At 45.3% G+C, this 26143-nt stretch overlaps 1 protein-coding gene across 5 annotated transcripts; it reads right to left on the bottom strand.

Annotated features, from left to right (window-relative positions):
* Positions 1-329: 329 nt before the first annotated feature.
* Positions 330-18265, bottom strand: LOC142922461 (heterogeneous nuclear ribonucleoprotein L-like). 5 transcript variants are annotated; one of them, XM_076063265.1, is made up of 14 exons: positions 18176-18265; positions 16166-16536; positions 13644-13762; positions 11170-11407; positions 10703-10788; positions 10475-10571; positions 8965-9034; positions 6459-6545; positions 5715-5971; positions 5238-5359; positions 4363-4564; positions 3694-3751; positions 2748-2843; positions 330-2291 (listed from the first exon to the last, which is right to left on the bottom strand). In XM_076063265.1, the coding sequence occupies exons 2-14, from the start codon at positions 16385-16387 to the stop codon at positions 2236-2238; spliced, it is 1710 nt and encodes a 569-aa protein (XP_075919380.1). In that variant the 5' UTR covers positions 16388-16536; positions 18176-18265; the 3' UTR covers positions 330-2235. The 5 variants fall into 5 exon arrangements, with proteins under 5 accessions (XP_075919380.1, XP_075919384.1, XP_075919381.1 ...); XM_076063269.1 differs by lacking the exon at positions 13644-13762; XM_076063266.1 differs by lacking the exon at positions 13644-13762 and having other exon boundaries at positions 11170-11385.
* Positions 18266-26143: the final 7878 nt, after the last annotated feature.

Here is a 26143-nt window from a genome sequence, read left to right as displayed (position 1 = left end):
GATCCCAGGCGGCCTTCAGTTTTTTGCGTGCCTCTTATGGCAGCCAGGATGCGTTCTTGATAAACGGAACACTTCGTGAAACAGCGCTGTAGGAGGTCATCATAACATGCTTCCAATGGAGATGCATTACCGAATGAGCATTGGTTTTCCTCTGACCAAATATGAGCACTTTATTGGGGTATCAGTACCCGCCTTAATTACGATACTGTGCACATGATAAATGTTTAGAGTTTTTATATGTATTTAAAACAAGTTCAATGGTTAAAGACGTAAGAGTTATTCCTGTACATGTGTAGTGGGTTCTTTAAGACAGCGTAGAGACGAATCGGTAGAGGCAATGCTTATTTATTACAAAGGTGCTTAACACAATACAATACAGCCTTCTACTTGAAGGGGTAACGGCCCCTTCACCCGCTGCTAGCTGAGGAGGTACGGCTTCGGTCTAACTCGCCCTATTCCTGGGCTAGGGTCTCGGGGTCCTCCGGCTAAGGGGGTCCTAGGGGAGGCTAGTCTGACCTGACCCAGCCAAGGTACAGGTCTTGACCACTGGCCACACGGGACCCGTCCCTGATAAGCCACCCACACAGACACACAGTCACTCACCTAGCCACCCACACACTCAGTCACTCACTCACCTAGCCACCCACACAGTCACTCACCTAGCCACCCACACACTCAGTCATTCACTCACCTAGCCACCCACACACTCAGTCATTCACTCACCTAGCCACACACACACACACACAGTCACTCATTCACCTAGCCACCCACACACTCACTCACCTAGCCACCCACACAGACACAGTCACTCACCTACCCACCCACACAGACACTGTCACTCATTCACTCACCTAGCCACCCACACAGTCACTCACTCACTTAGCCACCCACACAGTCACTCATTCACTCACCTAGCCACCCACACACTCAGTCACTCACTCACCTAGCCACCCACACACTCAGTCACTCACTCACCTAGCCACCCACACACTCAGTCACTCATTCACCTAGCCACCCACACACACTCATTAACACACTCACCTAGCCACCCACACACTCAGTCACTCATTCACTCAGTCACTCACTTAGCCACCCACACACTCATTCACTCAGTCACTCACCTAGCCACCCACAGACACAGTCACTCATTCACTCAGTGACTCATCTAGCCACCCACACAGTCACTCACCTAGCCACCAACACTCAGTCACTCATCTAGCCACCCACACACTCACTCATTCACTCACTTAGCCACCCACACAGACACTTAGTCACTCATTCAGTCACTCACCTAGCCACCCACAGTCACTCACCTAGCCACCCACACAGTCACTCATTCATGCAGTCACTCACCTAGCCACCCACACATTCAGTCACTCATTCACTCAGTCACTCACCTAGCCACCCACACACTCATTCACTCACCTAGCCACCCACACACTCAGTCACTCACCTAGCCACCCACACAGTCACTCACCTACCCTATGCCCAACTTCCTTCATGTCTCCACGCTCATGTTCAATCGATTCCAGTTCGATGTCAAACATGCATCTCTCCATACTTTTATTTTCAAACACTGTTCTATTTTCTCTTGGGGTTTATATTTGCAAGCGTATTAACCTGCTAAATACACGCACTGTACAGAATGGCAACCCATGTTTTTCAATGGGATTTTCAATGAGTCGGGGTATATTTTTACCAGCCCCCCCCCAAAAGGGTCTCTTTGGCATTTATTTCAGAGCTCTCCGTTATGAAATTAAATGGGCATATTAGTGCCATGGGCTACAGCAAGAAAGGAGCATCACTCGTGGTGGGAGCAAAAACTTTGGCTATGAGCAAGTTGAGAACCCCCCCAAATTGTAAATTAATTGGAGCCGCTAAAGTTACGGCACCCGAGGACTGCCAAGTGAAATCTGGTTTGGGGCTCATGGACAAAATAGCAATGCACACGGCAGACAAACTCGGCAGGTTAAGGAGACTAATCATAATTATTTTAATTTCAACATTCTTCATTTCCACTGCGACCTTTAAAATCTTTCGGTGCAGTCAATATAGAAATCTAAATTAATCCTCCAAAAAATGACAACTAAAATGTAAACGCGTCAAATTGCACTTTCGACCTATACCCACGGTTAACTTTCAACAAGAGTGATGGGACATTCACAAATAGTACACAAAGTGACAATGATGTTGACACCGACGTTCAATACGGCATGAAACATGTTGAGTTGTCTTCTATGAAGGCTGGGCAGTGGAGAAGCACAGTTTGAGGGTGTAGAGGTATGGAACATCTGAGAAAATAAAAACAGGGGAGCCACATGACGTCTTCACTGGAGCACACAAAAACTTAAAACAATGAAGCGATTCTTAGGAGGGTCTTTGTTGATGTCAACAAACTCGTTCAGGGAGCTAAGATAACGTTGAGTTGTGATAAGTGAAAGTGGTTGGATATGTCAACTTACAATCCCATTCTGTACATGCAAACAACAACGAAATCCAAATCGCCCATAAATAACAACCTGTTAATATATAATACAACAATCTACAACTGCTTTCACTTCCTGCAATTTCACCCAAGGCTGCTAGGCAGCCAGTGTACACAGATGGTGCTATGGTAATAACAAGCGCCCCCCCCCAAATCTGAACATTAGGTGCTCAACAGAGCGTACGACCAAAGATTTGCCGATAATGCAGCACCGCTTCAATGTCATCGCACCAACACAAATGGCCAACACCCCACAACTTACTTGCGTTCTTCAGGGGGTGATGGTTAATGCACGCCAGAGCCTCCATGGCATCGTTCTTGGTCTCCCACTCCGTCAGGCCGGACACACTCCTATCGGCTGGACACGTGGACGGACCGTCGCTCATGGAGTCATTTGGGTCGTGTAAAACGCAACGCCCTTCACCATTTTGATTCAAAGCTTTCGTGACTGCAGGGATTCATATTCTTGGTTCTTTCGGTAAAGTCACCACCACGTAGAAGGGAAACAATAAAATAATAAAAATATAAAACAATAAAATTCTCACGACGTTTCGACTGCAACACAAGCAATCATCATCAGGTGTGAAAACCACAGCAAGAAAATTTGAAAAAAGTGGCGGTTATTTTTAACGTTAGCACCACGGAGAGCGATTTGGCAGTTGTTCAGATGGACGAGTCCATCTATGTTCTGAAAAGAGGAGGGGGGAGACGAAAATAATGCATGCGGTTTGAAAGCCACCGTAAGCGTGAACAATCAATTAAGACCCGAAATGGTTTATCAAATCCTTCCAATGATTGCTAAGCCAGAATCCATCTTCTCGGTTGAAATTGTCTGTGTTTGTATATATTTATTATTTTGTTGTTTCCCTTCTATGTGACTTTACCTAAAGAACCAAGAATATGAAACCCTTTGCCGTGTTTAAAGGGTGGTGTCAGTCGTCGGTGAATTTCTGCAGCAGGAAGGCTTCAGTCCGATGCCTTGGCTACGCTAACACGGTCCAGTCAGCCTGGGCGCGAGTGAATAGCAAGGATTGCTCTCGGGAGAGAATTTCTCACAGGGTTTCTTGAGCATGGCCTCATAGCACACGTTGCAGATCATCTGGTGTCGTGCTGTAAATCAAGCGACGATTGCATGGAGAATACAGTACACGATTTATTCTGTGCCATGACACGTAAGATAAATAATAAACATACTTTGCGGGACTTACTTTTTCCAGAAAACACTTTGAAAGAGCGGGGCCTCGCAATCGACATTTCGTCGCACAGCTGCGGGGACAGAACGGGCGGCGTTCACGTTATAGTTGGTAACAGTTAACGTGCACCGGTAAAGCATTCGGGAGATGTCATTTTAATTGCAGGCACAAATCCCGTTGTCCATTTTTTAATTTACATTCGCCAGCTTTGGAGCAGTCTTTTAAAGTGCTCAGATTATTGTGAACACCAAGCATAGACTCAGGGGGAATGCAACCATTTGCAGAAACAATGTCCAAAGACTGAAATATAAACCTTTCGAATACGAATGAATATGAATCGTAATGTATTAAACAGGACAAATTAACGCGAGGTGTTGTCTAGTCTGTAACAAAAAAGTCCCTTTGGAACATCGACTGCATTATTTATACATCTTATGTTTTAACCGCTGAAAGGAAACTACATTACACCATTTTACATTTGTCCCGTCACAGGAAATGTGTCATTGGCCACCACAAACTCCACAACATCAATAGGCTCATCTTAAAAACCCACGATTGTTTCACGTGCAAACTTTGGACTTGAATATTTATAAAAGCTTCACCTGGGAAAACTTTTAAAGAAACCGAACGCGCTCCCCTTCTGCGCTGCTGGCAGCAGGCTGAAGGGGCGGCGGGGGCACGGACCTGCGCGAACATCTCGGCCGTGATGTCCGTGGGCGCGTTGAAGAAGTGCAGCACCGCGGTGGGACGCTGGTTGCGGTTCTTCGCCGCCTTCTCGCTGTTGGCGTAGCGGTAGTTGTGAGAACCTGCGTAGTCCCTGTAGCTGTCGGTGCCGTCCAGCAGCTCGAACGCCTGGCCCGGCACAATCGACCGCTGCCTCGACACGCTGCCGAGACGAGGGCGGAAGGGAGGGAATAGCGCGAAGAAACTGTTTTTATTTTATCACGTTCCAAATTTCACGTGCTCTTTTGTTCGATTCGGTAAAGTCACGTGGGTAAAAAATAAAATAACAAAAAATCACGACGTTTCGGCCACAACACAAGTGGCCTTCATCAGGTGAAGGGACCGGACTGTCCAGAGGACAGCGTTGGAGTGAAGAAAGCAAGCCCAGGTCGCGTCCTTTAAGCTTGTTGTCGCGGCATCTTTTGAGGAAGGTCAGCGTCTCGATGAGCTTTGACTTCTTGTCCCGTTGTCTGTTGAAAGCTCTAACAGATAGGTGAAAGCCCTCCCCGTAGAGCTTCAAATCTAGAATCCAAATTTCACATTCGCTATTTCAATAAAGGCCCTCCCCGTAAAGCTTCAAATCTAGAATCCAAATTTCATGTTCGCCACTTCAATAAAGGCTCTGGACAGCAAGTCACCGGGGTCCTCGTGAGCTGTGTGACAAGTGTTTCGTTCACGGTATTCATCAGCTCTCTTTTTCACCGTCCTAAAATTTAGTCACTTGCACTAAATATTTACTAAAGTTGTCTTCTCTAAATGGAAAGCAGTATCCAATTACATTAACAGGATATGACGAGTTACATTTACCAATTTAACACGGGAACAAAAAGGCTCACCAGAGGTTGATTTTATTTCCAAAGATCTGAGACATATTGAGGTGAAAAACCGCCCTGTGCACGGCGTACTGATCTCCCATCTCGACCATGGCGGCTCCCGGCTTGCTCTTCAGGAACTTAACCTACAAAAATAACAACCCGTAAGACGGTTCAGCATCGCGCAATCTTGCACGAAAATATCTACAAGTTTCGTTGTAACGCATTGTTGAAATGTGAAGTGTTGGCCGAGGGGCCATTAGAAAACATGCACAAAGAACACTTCGCATTGGGTACATTTTTGTAAAGAAAATGACCAAATGTGTATGTTGTCAATCGGTGAACAAATTTGGTCGTGTGAATCTCCCACTTTATATAACACGATCAGCGCACGACGTGCACCACACGCGTGCGTACGCATTGCACCGCGGTTGAACCTTTGGAAGAAAAAAAACGGGGACTCATTTCAAAGCAGGTGCGCGCAACACCCAGCGAAGGCACCTTCTCCACGTCGCCGAAGAGGCAGAGGATGTTAAACACGCGGTCGCAGTTGAAGCGTTCGGCGTCCAAGTCGTACACAATGAGGACCTTGTTGTCGGCCTGCTGGTTCATCATGGCCTGCACGTGCTGGCCCTGGGTACCACCCTGGGGCCCAACCTGGTTGCCCATGCCTACTCCCATGCCCATTCCTCCCCCACCGCCCATGCCGTCGCCGCCAGATCCGTAGTCGACGCCCGGTGGTGGTGGCTGCTGGTGGCCTGTGACGCAAACACACAAGAGGGGGAAACGCATCGTGAACTAGCTGAAACTCTCTAAACTTCTCTGAAAAACAGATTTATGACAGCCATCATCTTACACACGTGTGCCCTTTCCTATAAGGTCAGGTAACCCAGGAATCACCACTCTACTCCTTGGAGACACTGGAAAACATTGGTCCAGAAGACTCAGTTGCCTAGGGAATAGACTAAACTAGTTTTTATTTTAGGTTGAGGGCCACCAAGCTAGACCTCTTATTCAGCATAGCTTGTTTTAAATACCCAATACATCTGATAGCTATTGGAAATATCGTCTCTTAAAACACAAAGCAACTCATACGTTGCAATTGTTAATCGCAAAAAAAGGTTTTTAGGATGCACCTTAACACTAATTCCAAATAAGAAATGTTCTCAACAGGCAGCAGGTTCTTTCAATCTGACAGCAAGCTGAAGGAAACCGAAATTATAGCATTCGCAACAAGGGGATTACCTCCACAGTCGCCACCACCGCAAGCGTGTGCTTTGGGATGGTCGCCAAGGAGAGACGTTTGCTTCGCTGGCATCACTGCATTGTCCTCTGAAAACAACAAAAAAACGATCACCAAATTCACCCACGGGAAACATAAGCGCTCATTGCTGCACAAAATAAGGACAATCCAAAAAATGCATTCTGCACCCAGAACATTCACATGACCAACACATTAAGAAATTCCGGGCACACTCCACACGGGGGCGCGCTGCGTCTGTCGATAAAAACAATTGGCGGTATTTTTAAAATGCAGATTTCACACGGTGCAACATAAATAACGAGCACCATACAAAATACAGCGCGTAAAGAAACGCTCATCGCAAGAAGAAGAAAAAACAAAATTTATTGGAGGTGTACAGATGCACGCGACAAATTGTTCCGAGGTGCGGCGTCAGCGAGTGTCCGTGGTTGCCGCCTGCGATGCCCGCTCGTTTCTTACCCAGTCTACACTTCGACGGGAACACAAAGTTGCCCAGAGTTGGGCAGCGGCTGACAACCCATCGCGAGGAGGATGCAACAGAAAGGCCGGCGCCTTCTTTCCTGCGCCAACAGCAGTCACGCTCGGCACAAATGGACCCCCCCGCGTTGTCCGTGCCACCGCACCTCTCGCTCTCCGGCGACCCTTTTTGGTTTGGGGCTTAAAATTGGGACACTTAAGTGGGCGACGGGGCCTTACAAACCTTTAAAATGAAAAAGATCGCCGCTTATAAACCGATGCGAAATGCGTTGTGTCTGGCATCTGCAATGTCAAAAGCCTCGTTTGCAAACAAAACTTTAGCAAGGCAGTCTAAACGTACGAGCGTCGAGGTAAATTCTCACCAACGGAGCGATTTTAAGCCCCAAACGCATCGGCACGCGTTCCGTTCGGCTTATTTCCAAGTCCCGTTCGCGGTGAATGCGGGCTTTCGTCGCTCCCGGCTTCTTCGCGGTGGTGCCGGTGCTTTGCCGGTCTGTCAGCGCCGTGTCCCCCGGTGCCTGCGGCTGGACGCGGGTTATCCGATGGCCTCTGCCAAGCGGCACGTGGCGGTTGCGGTGCAGCGGACGCGGCGTGCTGCGCCGAGTGTTCCGTGACGTGGCGCTGCAGGCGTGGGGGGGCGCGGGTCGGCCGTGCGTGTCACAGCGGCGGCGGCGTGTTGGTTGCTTGGTCCCCGGTGCCTCCCAAGTGCCGACGAGGATGTCGCCAATGTCGCCGTTCGTGTCGTCGCCGTTCACGTCGGTGGCTGTTGGCTGCCGGGCGCTTGATTGCTCGTGTGTTGCTTGCAAATTGCCTCCGTGTGCTTCTGTGTGCGGCAATGCTCGCAGATGCTCCTTGTAGCGTTGATGTTGGGAGTGAGGAAAATACCCTTCGAAACGTTTACGAAAATTTGGCGATAAAATCAAACCGCACCGTGTCCCTGAAGCTCCCTTGATAAAGTGGCGAGACTTACCTCTTCGGAAACTAATATCTGTGCGTACACACAATGTACTCGGGACAAAGATACCATTTTCCTGTTCAGGTTCAATCGTACCAAATTAAAAGGGTTACTTTATAATAAGTGATATTTTCAATCGTAAATATCGGCTTTTCTGACATCCTCTAAGCTTCTCCGCTTAGTACCCAGACACCACATAACGCAGTCAAGGTTTCTCAACCCTACAAAATATAAAAACGCAACGTGCAATGTCCACCTCAAATATGCCAGTGAAAGTTGGCATCTCAAATATGCCAGTGAAAGTTGGTGGCGGTGAGCGGGAATCGAACTTGGGTCGCCGGGTTCGTAGCGCAGCGTAGCGCTAACCGCTACACTACGGGTCACGTGACAGATTTGACGTCACAGCTCACTTGCCGTGCAAAAAATAAATGCATTATCGAGCTCCCCCCCCCCCCCAAAAAAAACAAAAGTGTATTTGTGTAATGTTTGCACGGTGTACAGTCTGGAAAGTACCCACATGGCAAATTTCCAGTTTGTTGCATGTCGGGAAGTACGCTAAACATTTTGAACAGACACACATATTCACAACTTTGCCTTTTATATATATGGAGAAGATAGGTATAAACGAAAATAACCTTGACCAGCTCTACACAATTGCAGTGATTGCATGATTGATACAAAAGAGGGGAATGGCGTTTCAAATAACTTCCTGTGACAACGACCAAGTTCTGTAGATTGTAAACAGTACACCAATGTGCTTCAAGACAACCAAGTGTCTGCAGGTGTGACATTTTTCTGCAACCAAAATCTCAAGTGCAGAAGCTGCATTATCCTCTTGAGAACGCTCCAAACTTCCCCCTCTACTTGGCCACTGATCTTCAAGTATAACACGGCAAAGCCGGCCGCGTACAGAAAGTCAATGCCTGTTTCATCACGCCGTGCACACCCCCAGCCCTTGCGTTAAAAACGTCACCCCCCCCCCCCACACACCCGAGGGCTCACCACCACCAGCTGTCGAGAGAGCGCGGCTCTGATATGCTCAATATTGGTCTTACCTTGCTTGAGGCCAGGGTTGGTGAAGTCCCAGGTCTCAGAGTCATTTTTAAACACATTCAGACGCGTCGCCTGTAAAGAGGACACAGCAGGGGGAAAAGATAAACATTATTCGTGGCCAGCATATAGGGCATAGATGCTGGGAAAAAATTATATAACTTTAGAACCTTCTTTGGTTCTTTCGGTAAAGTCACCACGTAGAATGAGGATAAAATAATAAAATAAAACAATAAAATTCTCACGACGTTTCGGCCACAACACAAGTGGCCTTCTTCAGGTGAAAGGAACAAACCTGTCGTCCCGACCTTGTGTTGTGGCCGAAACGTCGCGATAATTTTATTGTTTTATTTTATTATTTTATTCTCATTCTACGTGGTGACTTTACCGAAAGAACCAAAGAAGATGAATCCTTGCAGTCACGAAAGCTTTAAATCGAAACTTTAGAACCATTTAAAATTTACAAGCTTAATAATTATTAAGCGGTCATTACCCCTGAGACAATTACGGCACGCAACTTGCGGTAAAGCCGAGGTACTTAACGCAACCCTTAACTTCCTGGGAGATGAATGAATAAGAGCTGCCACACGTAGCAAGTCAACGATAAGCTAAACTTTCGCACCGTACGTAGCAAAAGCGTGCTTATCGGAGTTGTGGGAAAACAGTGGCCTTCTGCCACCAGTTTTTTTTTTTAAGATCACGTGTTGATTATCCCTCTTCGTTGGAACAAGCTCCCTTCGTGTTTGCAGATAAAAATCGCTATCCCTCGGTGGCCTATTTAAATTCCAAACTTGTTTAATCGCACATAAGTTTGGCATGCTCTGCCTAACTCGGTATTATTTATTTGCAGTGTTCCTCGTGTACTGTAAAGCGTTAGCCTTGATCGTATACCTCAAAAATGTTGAAGTGCCATAACCCCGTTATGAAAATGATGCATTCGTTATTACTGTTCTGTAATTTTATTTCCTGCTAACAATGTAACATCTCCCCTCAGGTACTCTGCAGGTCTCGCAAAGCAGCCTATGGCTGAATGTTAATCACCCGTCACCAAATAAAATCGAATTGAAAACCAACTCTACCCTTCCCACTGGATGCGAATTTTCCATTAACTGGCTCAGGGCACTGGCTCAGATAAGAACCACCCTCACACGGTAATATCAATTGGGAAAAGTTTGACTTTAGACAATGGCAAGGATGCCCGTCATGCACAATGGGTTGTTGTAGGTTGTGGGGCTGTGTGGTGGGCAGCTGTAAAATCCATTGGGTGCATTGTATTTCTATGCTGCCACAATATATGCTACACTCCTTTACCCCGCACACAAGTCAAATAACCCCCACAACAGGCATCGAGTGCGGAAGCCCTCATCTAGCAATGAATTGCCGTGTGTATTCAGCATTATTTGCTCACCAAAGTGGTCAATTCAGAATATTAAATGAAATCTTTGGTCTGCGGGTGAAAAAACCCAGGTTGTGGTGCACACACTTGTGAATGTACAAAGTATCGGTTGTACTTGCCCTTGCATAGTCCACTATAAGAGTACAGCAGCCCGAATAGATGTCCGCTCCATTCAGAGATGAGTTCGCTCTCTCGGCGCTCTCAACCAAAACAAACGTGGCCAAAAATTAAGGAAAACACGACCATTTCATTTTAAAAACAATACATTTAGCATCTCCAAAATAACACGTAAAATTACGTGAATGGCGGACATATCGTTACGGTTATGCATTTCGTTGAAAGGATATTCCACAAAGGCCTGCAGGCCATTCTTCCTGAAGATAACAATGCGTTGCAGAGGCCCAAATGGTTTGCAAATGTTGTAAAGCACATCCTGCAGGACCACATGGAGCACACAAATGCAGCGAGGTGATTTTGCACGCATTACCAAGTAAATTTGAAAAGCTTTTTTTCCAGTGAATTTTTAAGATCGAGCCATACAGGACATCAACGCTTTCCAAAATCAACATTAGGTCTATATATTGTTTTTTATTCAATGCCATTGGTAGACTTCAAAGCACAAACAAAAAACACGACTTCAATTGCCTCAAATGAACCAAAGGATCAATGTAATTTCCTTAGCAAAGCCATTCACTGTAATCCAAAACGGACATAATTTCACTCGTATAAATGAAACATGCGCGTGTGTGCGTGGCACACCCGACAAACTATTCACACATTAATGTCCAGCTGCTGTAAGTGTAACAATGTCCACCGTGGTGATGGGGTAGATGGGGTTGAGAATGGTGAAGAGCAGGATGTGGTTGCTGTTGCCGTTGTCCCCCGGGACGCCAGGGCGCCAAAGCTTCTGGCTGGTAGAGAAGTTAAAGTAGGCCGGCTGCCCGCACACGTAGACGGAGCCCTTGGACGAGTAGTCGACGCAGCTGCGGGAGCTCTCCGGGTCTTCAAACTCCACCAGCGCCTGCCGCGTCTTGGGTATCATCACCACGAAGCTGCACGGAGGGAGCGATTCAAACGAGTGCCGTTATTCAAAGATGTGGCCGACTTTAAAACGCATGCCTGTTGTTAATGTTAAACACGAGGTTGGTCTGCTCCAAGTCACCTCATTTGATCTCAAGAAATGTTTCAATGCATGCAACGGAGTGGAGACTGGTTGGATGCAGGTTAGATGCTACGTCCCATTTCAGTTTGGCAGTGTAGTACGTTGGAATTGAATGTACTGTAAGAATATAATTATATTTAAAATACATCTTGAGGGTAATGTAGTCTTCTTCTGTCGATGTATCACCTGACAAACGAAGCCTCTTCAAACGTACATAAACAAGGTACGTGTGTGCACCATTTCAATACGAGATATTAATTTTTAACACGGTTACTAATCACAGTTGAACGTGTGCCGCTTTTGTCAGACGGCACAACAAAAGCAGCAGCGGCACTTTAATTCGGAGGGAATTCGTGACTTGGGGAAATTGAAAAACAAACGGTTTTTGTTTCGATTTAAAGCTTTCGTGACTGCAAGGATTCATCTTCTTTGGTTCTTCCGGTATAGTCGCGTAAAATGAGAATAAAATAATAAATTAATAAAATAACACAATAAAATTCTCACGACGTTTCGGCCACAACACAAGTGGCCTTCATCAGGTGAAGGGACGAGACTGTCCTATTTCAGTTTGGCAGTCTCGTCCCTTCACCTGATGAAGGCCGCTTGTGTTGTGGCCCGAAACGTCGTGAGAATTTTATCGTGTTATTTTAATTTTGATCGATTTATTATTTTATTCTCATTCTACGCCGTGGTGACTTTACCGAAAGAACCCCAAAGAAGATGAAGCGGTTTTTGGTTGGTCACTTCAGGCTGTAAAGGCCCCGAGTAAGCCACGCACGGCGTCGCCGATCACGCCGTGACGTGGGCAACGCCGCGCCCTCTCGTCCACCGCCACACGCGGCCACGACTTTTTATTTACGGAAGTGGTTCTTGAGCTTTAACCTGCAGCCTTGCCACCCCCCCTTTGGTTCTCAATATTTTTTTTTTTAAATGTACAATGTTTATTAATTTAGAGGTTTGATGGAACAAAGTAGCGGTGCTTACGTGCCCGTGCTCAATGTGTTTCGATGATTTACCTTGTAAAAAATAATCTGGCATGTCTTGCACCCCCAGGAAGGGCATCTCCCACCCCGTGCTTAAGAACCATCGAGTATTTTCGTGTTATGCAATTTCTTGAGTTGTTGAACCGAAAATTGGTAATACTCGAATTTCCAAGGTCTACGTTCACTCCACGTCCGCAAACACCACCACCACAACAATAATAACAATAACAACAATAATAACAACAACAATAATAATAACAATAATAACACCAATAATAATAACTATAATAACAATCATCTTTGTTTTTTTCGGTAAAGTCACGTATAAATAAGAAATAATAAAATAACATAATAGCGTACGACGTTTCGGTTACAACACAAGCAGCCATCATCAGGTAAAGAAGAGCTAAATTTACGAGAGAGGGGAAACATAACCTCAGATGTATATACAGACACCCAAGTAGGGGGAACTAACACCGACACAATAGGGGACACAGAGAGAGAAGCATACCAAACAGACAAGAGTTTAGCAGAATTTGGAAACCATATGAAGCAACACAGACGGTCGGTCAAAACACAATTAACGCAAAGCCTGGTTGATTACGTTATTTCAAAGATTGCTAAATTGCAAGTTAAGTATGAAATTTAAGATACAGACGGCACACACACACAGACATTCAAGTAGAGCGGACCAGCATAGGTACAAGCACACAATGAAGTCGTCTTAAATAGGCAGAGAAGGCAAGGCTGAGAGACAATGGGACATATTTGCATGAGAAGGCAAGGCTGAGAGACAATGGGACATTTTAGCATGAGGTATGCATAGAGCAAAGTGGAGCACGGCAGCAAACATTCGGAAGCACCAAGACCTACCCACAGGCAGAGACAGCACAGATAAACAAATCCAAGCACAGACACAAAGGCAGATACACAAGCAGAGACAACACACAGACAACACAAGACAACACAAAGACAGAGACAAAGATACAGACCTTATACCTCCCCGTAGAGGCGGTTTAAACTTGGTTCGAAGCTTTCGTGACTGCAGGAATAAATCTTTGTTTTTTTCGGTAAACAACAATAATAACAATAATAATACAGCTTCCTTCCCCATGCGGGCAACGGTCACCACCGACTGGTCACCTGACTAGGCCAAAGTGCCGCACGGCCTCCACGAGGTCCGACTCGAGGGCTGTGTCCGAGAGTCCCCGCACGTGAACCACAGCCGACGGTGGGGGCTTGTGTGGGTCCTCAAACGTGTCCTGTGCACGTCGGCAAGGAAGCAAACTCAACACGACTATTGTGCAAAGCTGTTGTTTCCTCCTATACCGAGAAGACAGTTTTCAGTTTCATTTATTTGGTATAGCCCTGTGAGCCATTCGGCTCTTGAATCAGGTGCAACCGCAACAAACAAAAAAACAAAAACACGACCAAGAAAAACATCTTAAAGTGACTACGTGTGACTGTGCAAACAGAAAATCCAGTAAAAAAAAAAACATCAAAATATTCCTGAAATAGCACCGTACACCAACGTTGTGTGCAAAAATCCCAGTGGGATGCAAGTCAAATAACAACAACCACAAGACAACTAAGATTAAGGACATCAGTCTAACTCCGTACTACAACAAAACATGGCCAAACCATAAAACTTTTTCAAAATCACCAAAATAAAGCCATAAATGCAATGTAACAGTGATCACGGGGACTGTGACCGAATGTTTAACAATAAACCACATAAACAACATGTAACACCAAACCCTAGAGCCACAGCTGGCTGCATGAGTCACTCCACAACAACAGGAGCATCAGCCGGAGTATCACATTTTTCAATGCACCTTTAAGATCAGCACGCTAAATAAAAACACAGATCATACTTTGCAGCGGTCATCCGGAGCAAAACATTTCAGACAGACATGGTAAAGTGGTGCAGTGCTTTCAACGCGCGTTCCACTATGAACCGGGAGATACAAGTTCGTTTGCGGAGCCACGGCTGACATCGCCGGCAAGTGATATCGGAGCAGATGCAGACACTTGCATTAAAGGGCTTTTTAAATCTCCATCCGTTTGGCAAAAAAGTGGCCATAGCTCAGTGCCATCATTTCAGTAATCGCTAAGAACGTTCGCGAGTTTAACTTTAAATCTAAACGGCCCTCGAGTTATAAACTCTGGAACTCGCATCCCCCACCGCCAGGTGCGCTTTTGTAGACGCTGTAAAGTTTTATTATTCCACAAAGTGTTTAAACATATTGGGGAGGGTCGAAGAGCTACCCTACGACGCCATCGCGTGGGACATTTAACACATTGGTATTTTAACTTCATTAGTATTTTAACCTTTGATTTAAAGCTTTCGTGACTGCAGGGATTCATATTCTTGGTTCTTTCGGTAAAGTCACCACGTAGAAGGGAAACAATAAAATAATAAAAATATAAACACAATACAATTCTCACGACGTTTCGACTGCAACACGAGCAATCATCATCAGGTGTGAAAACCACAGCAAGAAATTTTGAAAAAAAGTGGCGTTTTTTTATTTTTTTAACGTCAGCACCACGGAGAGCGATTTGGCAGTTATTCAGATGGACGAGTCCATCTATTTTGATTTAAAGCTTTTGTGACTGCAGTAATTCATATTCTTAGTTTTTTCGGTAAAGTCACGTTGAAGAGAAACAACAAAATAATAAAATATATATAAAACAATAAAAAATTCTCACGACGTTTCGACCATAACTCAAATGGTCGTTATGGTCGAAACGTCGTGAGAATTTTGTTTGTTTTATATATTTATTATTTTGTTGTTTCTCTTCAACGTGACTTTACCGAAAAAACTAAGAATATGAGTCCATCTATGTTCGGAAAAGAGGGGGGAGAGGAAAATAATGGATGCGGTCTGAAAGTCACCATATGCGTGAACAATCAATTAAGACCCGAAATGATTTATCAAATCCTTCCAATGATTTCTAAGCCAGAATCCATCTTCTCGGTTGAAATTGTCTCTGTGCTTGTTGTATATGTGGATAGCCTCATGAACGAATCTCTCCTGGTAGGCAATGTTTTTTTATTTTTCGCTCTTTCGGTAAAGTCACGTTGAAGGGAAACAATAAAATAATAAAATATATAAAACAATAGTGATAATTTTTATTGTTTTATATATATTTTATTACTTTATTGTTTCCCTTCAACGTGACTTTACCGAAAGAGCTAAGAATATGAATTACTGCAATCACGAATGTTTTTATTGTTTTATATTTTTTTATTATTTTAGTATTTTAACGTTCAGTGCAAAGAGAATACACACCCTTAGAAGAGAAAACGCCGTCTAAAAAAATTACACTGGAAATAGCCCAAAGTGTTAACGAACACGAAATCCACGTTTACCAAAACGCGTTTTACTGAACGTAAGCAGAGCCTAGCGATGCTGTGGTCCGCGTGGTCCATCCCCAACACCAACAACGAGAAGCTCTTCGCAACGGCACTGGAATGTGCGAGTTACAAAGCTAAACAATCACGTTAAATAATATAAACACGGCTGGTGGTGGTGGTGGCACGTCGCCTGAGTGAAGCCTCTGGCCCAGGCCTCACAACGAGGCTCTGGGCGAGGAGGAGTAAAAGAAACATCTTCTCGTTATAAAAACACCTCGTCAAGTCGCTCATCACTGACGCTCACCATCGCGCCCGCCTGGACGCGGTCGTTGCCTTCGCCATTGACTCCCAGGCGCTTGGCCGCGTGCCGGGGGGAGGAGGCGGCGGCAGTGGTCGACATCGTCGTGGTGGCGTAGAGCGCCGGAGGGAATCGATTTGCGATCCTGTCGCTCGAAACCGACGCCCGCGCGGATCGCCGAGCGTCAGCAGCAGCGGGCGGCGGCGGGGCGATTCCAACGCGTGACATCGATTCTCGGATCGATGTGTCCTCTGGCGATGTTCGCGCGGCTTGGTGTGACCCCACAGCCACTCGTCACGTGACGCCTCTCTCGGCCGACTGGGGCCGGCGACGGAGATCTGAAGCAGTCGTGGGCCTCCCCCTAGGTCGGACTCAGACTACAATTAAATTTGATTATATTTTTATAATATTAAATAAATAATAATAAAAATGATAAATAAAAATACTCAAATTTGATTATTGTAAAATCATTATAAATAAATAAAAATAAATTTAAAAAAATCAAATTTGATTACTTTTAAATAAGAATAAATAAAAACCAAATTTGATTATTTTAAAAATAAGATTAAATAAGTAAAAATTTATAAATTAAAATAATAAAATTTGATTATTTTTTTAAATAATAAATGAATATCCATTATAAGTTAAAATAATCAAATTGGATTATTTTAAATAATAATTAATAAATAATAAAATAATTGCCCAATTTCGATCACTTTAACATAATAAATCAAGGCAGAAATATTTAATTAATAATTTCGCCTTTCTTTATAACCAAATTTTATTATTTTATAATAATAATTAATAAAACTTACAAATAATCACATTTGATTATTTTAAATAATAAATAAATTTTCCTTTAGTATGTAACTAATCAAATTTGATTATTTTTAAATAAGAATAAATATATAAAAATAATCAAATCTGATTATTATATGAATTAAAAAAGAGGGATGACATTGTCATCCTCTCAGCCGACAAGGTCAATGCCACTGTCATCGTGGATAAAATACAATATAACAACAAAATTCAAGAATTACTCAACGATGGTAGCTATACAAAAATAAAAAGAGATCCCACCAACAGCCTCGTCATACAATCCAACAAAATCATTTCTGATTCAACCACATTAATTGATCAAACCAAACAGTTCTCGTTGAAACCTTCTGCTACATGAAGTAGATACACCCCTTCGTCTCATCGTCTCTACTGCAGTGAGGGAAAAAAGTATTTGATCCCCTGCTGATTTTGTACGTTTGCCCACTGACTCAACACTGCCCATAGACTCAACACTGCACCATAGACTCAATACGTCACCATAGACTCAACACTACACCATAGACTCAACACTGCACCATAGACTCAACACTGCACCATAGACTCAACACGTCACCATAGACTCAACACTGCACCAAAGACTCAACACTGCACCATAGACTCAACACTGCTACCCATAGACTCAACACTGCCCGTAGACTCAACACTGCACCATAGACTCAACACTGCCCGTAGACTCAACACTGCACCATAGACTCAACACTGCAACATAGACTCAACACTGCCCATAGACTCAACACTGCCCACAGACTCAACACTGCCCATAGACTCAACACTGCCCACTGACTCAACACTGCCCATAGACTCAACACTGCACCATAGACTCAACACTGCACCATAGACTCAACACTACCCATAGACTCAGCACTGCACCATAGACTCAACACTGCACCATAGACTCAACACTGCACCATAGACTCAACACTGCACCATAGACTGAACACTGTCCATAGACTCAACAATGCACCATAGACTCAACACTGCACCATAGACTCAACACTACCCATAGACTCAACACTGCACCATAGACTCAACACTGCCCATAGGGGGATCCCTGCCTAGGGGTGTGAGGGGTCAAGGGGATCCCTGCCTAGGGGGTGTGAGGGGTCAAGGGGATCCCTGCCTAGGGGGTGTGAGGGGTCAAGGGGATCCCTGCCTAAGGGGTGTGAGGGGTTTTACCGGCACGAAGTTTTCGCCGAGGAGGCTTCGCGGTCCGCCCCTCTAGGCCGCTGTAACTTTATTGACACCACGTGGTGGCTGTAACTTTATTGACACCACGTGGTGGCTGTAAACTTTACTGACACCACGTGGTGGCTGTAAACTTTACTGACACCACGTGGTGGCTGTAACTTTATTGACACCACGTGGTGGCTGTAAACTTTACTGACACCACGTGGTGGCTGTAACTTTAGTGACACCACGCAGTTCCTGTAACTTTATTGACACCACGTGGTGTCTGTAACTTTATTGACACCACGTGTGTCACTGTGTGTCACTGTGTCGCTGTGTCACTGTTTGTGTACACTGTGTGTGTGTACACTGTGTGTCACTGTGTTTGTGTACACTGTGTGTGTACACTGTGTGTGTGTACTGTGTGTCACTGTGTGTGTCGCTGTGTGTCACTGTGTGTGGGGAGCGATAGTGTAGCGGTTAGCGCGCTGCACTATGAACCTGGCGACCCGGGTTCGATTCCCGCTCACGGCCAACACCAGTGACGATTATCTGAACCGGTCCCGGGCTTCCCTTAGGTCGACTCAGCCTAAAATGAGTACCTGGTGCGGTGTGTAAACATTGCCACTAGGGAGACAAAGGCGGTCGGGCGTGGTGCTGGCCGCCCACCCCCTCGTGTACTGTTCAGGCCTTCATAGGTGCTCGCTAACAGCACTTGCCCCTACAGTCTAAGGCTATATGGGGGATCTTTGTATCTTTGTTTTTGTCACTGTGTGTCGCTGTGTCAGTTTGTGTACACTGTGTGTGTACACTGTTTGTGTACACTGTGTGTACACTGTGTGTGTGTACACTGTGTGTGTACAGTGTGTGTACATTGTGTGTGTACACTGTTTGTGTCCGCATTGAACCGAACCCCCTGCAAGGCCATCTACTTAACGTTGAGAGAAAATTCACACGAAATGTCCTTTGCAATGAAGTCTTCCAGATGTAAATTGATACAAGCTTTTAATGAAGAAATAAAATCATTTAATTCAAAACACAACACAATTGAAAGATGTTTCATTTTAAAACTTCAAAACGGAGCATGGGGTACTTGCGTGAATGCGTCCTTCGTGTGCAAATGTTGTGACTTTCCTGGCCTGAAGGCCGTCAATGTGTTGGACCCTTAAATGGTGCACAGCGTCTCAACAACAGCAGTGGGGTTTGCTTCAACCGATAGGTTACGAACATCCAGACGTGAATCAGCAAGGAGCATTTCTAGTCCCAGTTAGACAAAATCTACGTCAACACGTAACACAAAACTACAATTCGTGTTGTAGAGAATGTACCTCCTCCTATACGTGTAACTTTTAAGTGGTATGCCTTGTAACTGATGAATGATCCGAGCGTGCTCCCTATTTCAAAGACGATGAGTTGCTTCAGAGGCAGACGCTTCGTGAAACACAAAAGTACCCTTTGACCTGTATCACAAGAACAACGGGTCTCACCTGAGTTCTCTGCACAGGTTACTTCCAAACACACACACACACTTTGTCCTAACATCACTTATTCAATGTGTGACCCTCAGATAAAATGTTACATGTACGCGCACAATCAGACAAGTATTAATTCTAAATTATTGACGGGCATATTGACGGGCATATTAACAACATTGAATTACTGCAGCGAAATTGACTGCATCACGTTACATCGTATTAATAAGAAGCTATTTTACAAATACGCACCGTCTGCTTAACAGTGTATGTACAACGTACTATTGTTGCGTCATTCAAAACGAGTAGGCCGTTGCATGCTGGCGTCTGGGTCAAAATGTAGCAAATTCTAAACATTACGCTACAAATAATAGATCACGGCGTTTCGATGACAACACAAGCAATCGTCATCAGGTGGGGCAAGCACAGCAGCAAGAAGAAGAAACTGCTGGAGTAGGCGCCTACTACTTCAGCAGTTTCTCTTGCTGTGGTTGTCCCACCTGATGACGATTGCTTGTGTTGTGATCTAAACGCCGTGATCTGTTATGTTTCTACCCACGTGGTGACTTTACCGAAACAACTCAAGAGTGTGGATTCCTGCAGTTACGAAAGCTTCGAATCAAGATTGCCTACAAACTACACAACTGAGATGACGCATCAATCATCGCCCCCTACTGACAGGCTCTTGTCCACATGCAGGCCGGTGCAGGGCCACCACCTTGTGCCACACAGGGGCAGCTGCTACTTGGGGATGCTCTTCGAGTGTTTCAGACGAGGTACGACAGGAAACTTCGAGTTGCTGAGGCGGTTAAGCAAGCACCGTGTAAATGCAATTATTATAACATAGTGAATGCTTGGGGGCTTATTGTCTCTCGCTCCTGGTTAGAGATCTACCCAACCCACAGGTCCACAAAGACTGGCCGCTCGCCCTTACTCTGCAGGTAGAACCTAGAAACTGAGTGTTCAACTTCACATTCTTGTCATTAAAGGCCTGTGACAAAGGTGCATCTATTGTAGCGACATCGTCTCAAGCTTACACATCTACCGGTTCTCCACTTGACTTTGTATTGTCTCGGAGGAAGTCCACCCACACCTCCACTTCCACAAACTGCTGGGAGTTGCCTTGCTCTGCCTCACAGTCAGAATTCTCCTCCTGCTTCACGTTGCCTCCATTGATGTGAAGGTCCCATTTTGGAGTTGAATCTTCATCTTCACATTTCACCTTCACTTCTTCGCTCTTCACCATCACTTCTTCCCTCTTCACCATCACCTCTTCTTCCGGTTCGTGTTTCATGAGGGATGGGCTCATGGTGGCACTTTGACTTTCACAAGCTGATTTCAGACTGCACTCCTTGTGGATCTTCTGATGCTTCGGTGTTCTCTGGTGTACTTTAAGATGTGACTGTGCAAACGCCATCCCACACAGAGTGCACCTGAAGGGTTTCCCTCCTGTGTGTGTACTCTGGTGTCTTTGCAGATGTGATGACTGTGCAAACGCCTTCCCGCACATCGTGCACTTGAAGGGTTTCTCTCCCGTGTGTGTTCTCTGGTGTTTTTTAACAACAAATGACCGTGAAAACGCCTTCCCACACACAGTGCACTTGAAGGGTTTCTCTCCCGTGTGAGTTCTCTTGTGCCGTGTGAAATCTCCAGTCCGATCCGTGCTGTATGCACACCGGTCATTGTGTGTGTACAGTTTGTGTATACTGTGTGTGCACAGTGTGTGTGTACACTGTGTGTATACACTGTGTGTGTACAGTGTGTGTGTACACTGTTTGTGTCTACACTGTGTGTACACTGTGTATATACTGTGTGTGTACACTGTGTGTGTGTGTACACTGTGTGTATACACTGTGTGTACACTGTGTATAAACTGTGTGTGTGTATACACTGTGTGTGTGTACACTGTTTGTGTCCACATTGAACCGAACCCCCGGCAAGGCCATCTACTTAATGACGAGAGAAAATTCACACGAAATGTCCCTTTCAATGAAGTCTTCCAGATGTAAATTGATACAAGCTTTTAATGAAGAAATAAAATCATCTAATTCAAAACACAACACAATTCAAAGATGTTTCATTTTAAAACTTCAAAACGGACATGGGGTACTTGTGTGAATGCGTCCTTCGTGTGCAAATGTTGTGACTTTCCTGGCCTGAAGGCCGTCAATGTGTTGGACCCTTATTGGTGCACAGCGTCTCAACAACAGCAGTGGGGTTTGCTTCAAGCGATAGGTAACGAACATCCAGACGTCAATCAGCAAGGAGCATTCATAGTCTTAGACAAAATCTACGTCAACACGTAAGACAAAACTACAATTCGTGTTGTAGAGAATGTATCTCCTCCTATACGTTTAACTTTCAAGTGGTATGCCTTGTAACTGATGAATGATCCGAGCGTGCTCCCTATTTCAAAGACAATGAGTTGCTCCAGAGGCAGACGCTTCGTGAACCACAAAAGTACCCTTTGACCTGTATCACAAGAACAACGGGTCTCACCCGAGTTCTCTGTACAGGTTACTTCCGAAACACACACACACTTTGTCTTAACATCACTTAGTCAATATTTGACCCTCAGACAAAATGTTACATGCACGCGCACAATCAGACAAGCATTCATTCTAAATCCTTGACGGGCATATTAACAACATTGAATTACTGCAGCGAAATTGACTGCATCACATAACATCGTATTAATAAGAAGTTATTTTACAAATACGCACCGTCTGCTTAACAGTGTATGTACACCGTACTAATGTTGCGTCATTCAAAACGAGTAGGCCGTTGCATGCTGGCGTCTGGGTCAAAATGTAGCAAATTCTAAACATTACGCTACAAATAATAGATCACGGCGTTTCGATGGCAACACAAGCAATCGTCATCAGGTGGGACAAGCACAGCAGCAATAAGAGGAAACTGCTGGAGTAGGCGCCTACTACTTCAGCAGTTTCTTTTGCTGTGGGTGTCCCACCTGATGATGATTGCTTGTGTTGTGATCTAAACGCCGTGATCTGTTATGTTTCTACCCACGTGGTGACTTTACCGAAAGAACTCAAGAGTGTGGATTCCTGCAGTCACGAAAGCTTCGAATCAAGATTGCCTACAAACTACACAACCGAGATGACGCATCAATCATCGCCCCCTACTGACAGGCTCTTGTCCACATGCAGGCCGGTGCAGGGCCACCACCTTGTGCCACACAGGGGCAGCTGCTACTTGGGGATGCTCTTCGAGTGTTTCAGACGAGGTACGACACGAAACTTTGAGTTGCTGAGGCGATAAAGCAAGCACCGTGTAAATACCATTGTTATAACATAGTGAATGCTTGGGAGTTTATTGTCTCTCGCTCCTGGTTACAGATCTACCCAACCAATGGGCCCACAAAGTGTTCAACTTCACGTTCTTGTCATTAAAGGCCTGTGACAAAGGTGCATCTATTGGAGCGACATCGTCTCTGGCTTACACATCTACCGGGTCTCCACTTGACTTTGTATTGTCTCGGAGGAAGTCCACCCACACCTCCACTTCCACAAACTGCTGGGAGTTGCTTCGCTCTGCCTCACAGTCAGAATTCTCCTCCTGCTTCACGTTGCCTCCATCGATGTGAAGGTCCCATTTTGGATTTGAATCTTCATCTTCACATTTTACCTTCACTTCTTCGCTCTTCACCATCACTTCTTCACATTTTACCTTCACTTCTTCACTCTTCACCATCACTTCTTCACATTTCACCATCACTTCTTCGCTCTTCACCATCACTTCTTCGCTCTTCACCATCACTTCTTCGCTCTTCACCATCACTTCTTCCCTCTTCACCATCACTTCTTCCCTCTTCACCTTCACCTCTTCACATTTCACCTCGATAACTTTAAAAGTGTCCAAGCTCGGATTTTCTTCTGGTTCGTGTTTCATGAGGGATGGGCTCATTGCGGCACTTTGACTTTCACAAGCTGATTTCAGACTGTACTCCTTGTGGATCTTCTGATGCTTCTGTGTTCTCTGGTGTACTTGAAGATTTGATGATTGTGAAAATGCCTCCCCACACACACTGCACTTGAAGGGTTTCTCTCCCGTGTGTGTTCTCTGGTGTTTTTTAAGAGTAGATGAATCTGAAAATGTCTTCCCACACACACTGCACCTGAAGGGTTTCTCTCCCGTGTGTGTTCTCTGGTGTGTTTTAAGAGCAAATGACTGTACAAATGCCTTCCCACATACAGTGCACTTGAAGGGTTTCTCTCCCGTGTGTGTTCTCTGGTGTGTTTTAAGAGCAGATGAATCTGAACATGTCTTCTCACACACACTGCACTTGAAGGGTTTCTCTCCCGTGTGTGTTCTCTGGTGTTTTTTAAGAGCAGATGACTGTGCAAATGCCTTCCCACACACACTGCACTTGAAGGGTTTCTCTCCCGTGTGTGTTCTCTGGTGTTTTTTAAGAGTAGATGAATCTGAAAATGTCTTCCCACACACACTGCACCTGAAGGGTTTCTCTCCCGTGTGTGTTCTCTGGTGTGTTTTAAGAGCAAATGACTGTACAAATGCCTTCCCACATACAGTGCACTTGAAGGGTTTCTCTCCCGTGTGTGTTCTCTGGTGTGTTTTAAGAGCAGATGAATCTGAACATGTCTTCTCACACACACTGCACTTGAAGGGTTTCTCTCCCGTGTGTGTTCTCTGGTGTTTTTTAAGAGCAGATGACTGTGCAAATGCCTTCCCACACACAGTGCACTTGAAGGGGTTCTCTCCCGTGTGTGTTCTCTGGTGTGTTTTAAGAGCAGATGAATCTGAAAATGTCTTCCCACACACAGTGCACTTGAAGGGTTTCTCTCCCGTGTGTGTTCTCTGGTGTGTTTTAAGAGCAAATGACTGTACAAATGCCTTCCCACATACAGTGCACTTGAAGGGTTTCTCTCCCGTGTGTGTTCTCTGGTGTGTTTTAAGAGCAGATGAATCTGAAAATGTCTTCTCACACACACTGCACTTGAAGGGTTTCTCTCCCGTGTGTGTTCTCTGGTGTTTTTTAAGAGCAGATGACTGTGCAAATGCCTTCCCACACACAGTGCACTTGAAGGGGTTCTCTCCCGTGTGTGTTCTCTGGTGTGTTTTAAGAGCAGATGAATCTGAAAATGTCTTCCCACACACAGTGCACTTGAAGGGTTTCTCTCCCGTGTGTGTTCTCTGGTGTTTTTTAAGAGTAGATGAATCTGAAAATGCCTTTCCACACACACTGCACTTGAAGGGTTTCTCTCCCGTGTGTGTTCTCTGGTGTGTTTTAAGAGCAAATGAATCTGAAAATGTCTTCCCACACACACTGCACTTGAAGGGTTTCTCTCCCGTGTGTGTTCTCTGGTGTCTTTGAAGATGAGATGAATCTGAAAATGCCTTTCCACACACACTGCACTTGAAGGGTTTCTCTCCTGTGTGTGTTCTCTGGTGTGTTTTAAGAGCAGATGAATCTGAAAATGGCTTCCCACACACACTGCACTTGAAGGGTTTCTCTCCCGTGTGTGTTCTCTGGTGTGTTTTAAGAGCAGATGACCGTGAAAATGCCTTCCCACACACACTGCACCTGAAGGGTTTCACTCCTGTGTGAGTTCTCTGGTGGGTCTGAAGAACTGATGGCCATGCAAATGCCTTGTCACACACACTGCACTTGAAGGGTTTCTCTCCTGTGTGTTTTCTCTGGTGTGTTTTAAGAGCAGATGAATCTGAAAATGGCTTCACACACACACTGCACTTGAAGGGTTTCTCTCCCGTGTGTGTTCTCTGGTGTTTTTTAAGAGTAGATGAATCTGAAAATGCCTTCACACACACACTGCACTTGAAGGGTTTCTCTCCCGTATGTGTTCTCTGGTGTGTTTTAAGAGTAGATGAATCTGGAAATGTCTTCCCACACACAGTGCACTTGAAGGGTTTCTCTCCCGTGTGTGTTCTCTGGTGTATTTTAAGAGCAGATGACCGTGAAAATGCCTTCCCACACACACTGCACCTGAAGGGTTTCACGCCTGTGTGAGTTCTCTGGTGGGTCTGAAGAACTGATGGCCATGCAAATGCCTTGTCACACACTGTGCACTTGAAGGGTTTCTCTCCTGTGCGAGTTCTCTGGTGCTGTGTCAAATTTCCAGTCCAATCCGTGCTGTATGCACGCTGGTCGCATTGTTGACTTGTCGTACCGAGCTGCTGTGCTGACTGCCTTTGCTCCATCAGACCAGCGTCAGCTTCAGACATAAAATAAGAATATCCACACCATCTACACGTCAGTATCGAGCCATGGAGGAATTAATATAGAGTCACACGTGACTTACACGTCTATATTCATTCATGTATTCACGACTAGCTGTACTACCCGGCTTCTCCCAAGACTTGGATCCACCACGTCCGGCCGCCTTTGTCTCCCCAGTGGCGATGTTCACACCACAGTAGTTACTCGTTTGAGGCCGAGTCTACCTAGGGGAGGCCCAGAAGCGGCTCAAATAATCGTCACCGGTGGTGGCCGTGAGCGGGAATC

Source organism: Petromyzon marinus, unplaced genomic scaffold, assembly GCF_048934315.1.
Source record: "Petromyzon marinus isolate PM22_M1 ecotype Great Lakes invasive population unplaced genomic scaffold, UKy_Petmar_22M1.pri1.0 PM_G_Scaffold_97, whole genome shotgun sequence".
NCBI classification, from domain to species: Eukaryota; Metazoa; Chordata; class Hyperoartia; order Petromyzontiformes; family Petromyzontidae; genus Petromyzon; species Petromyzon marinus.
The sequence above is the reverse complement of the archived record's forward strand: the minus strand, read 5'-3'. Positions and strand labels throughout refer to the sequence as shown.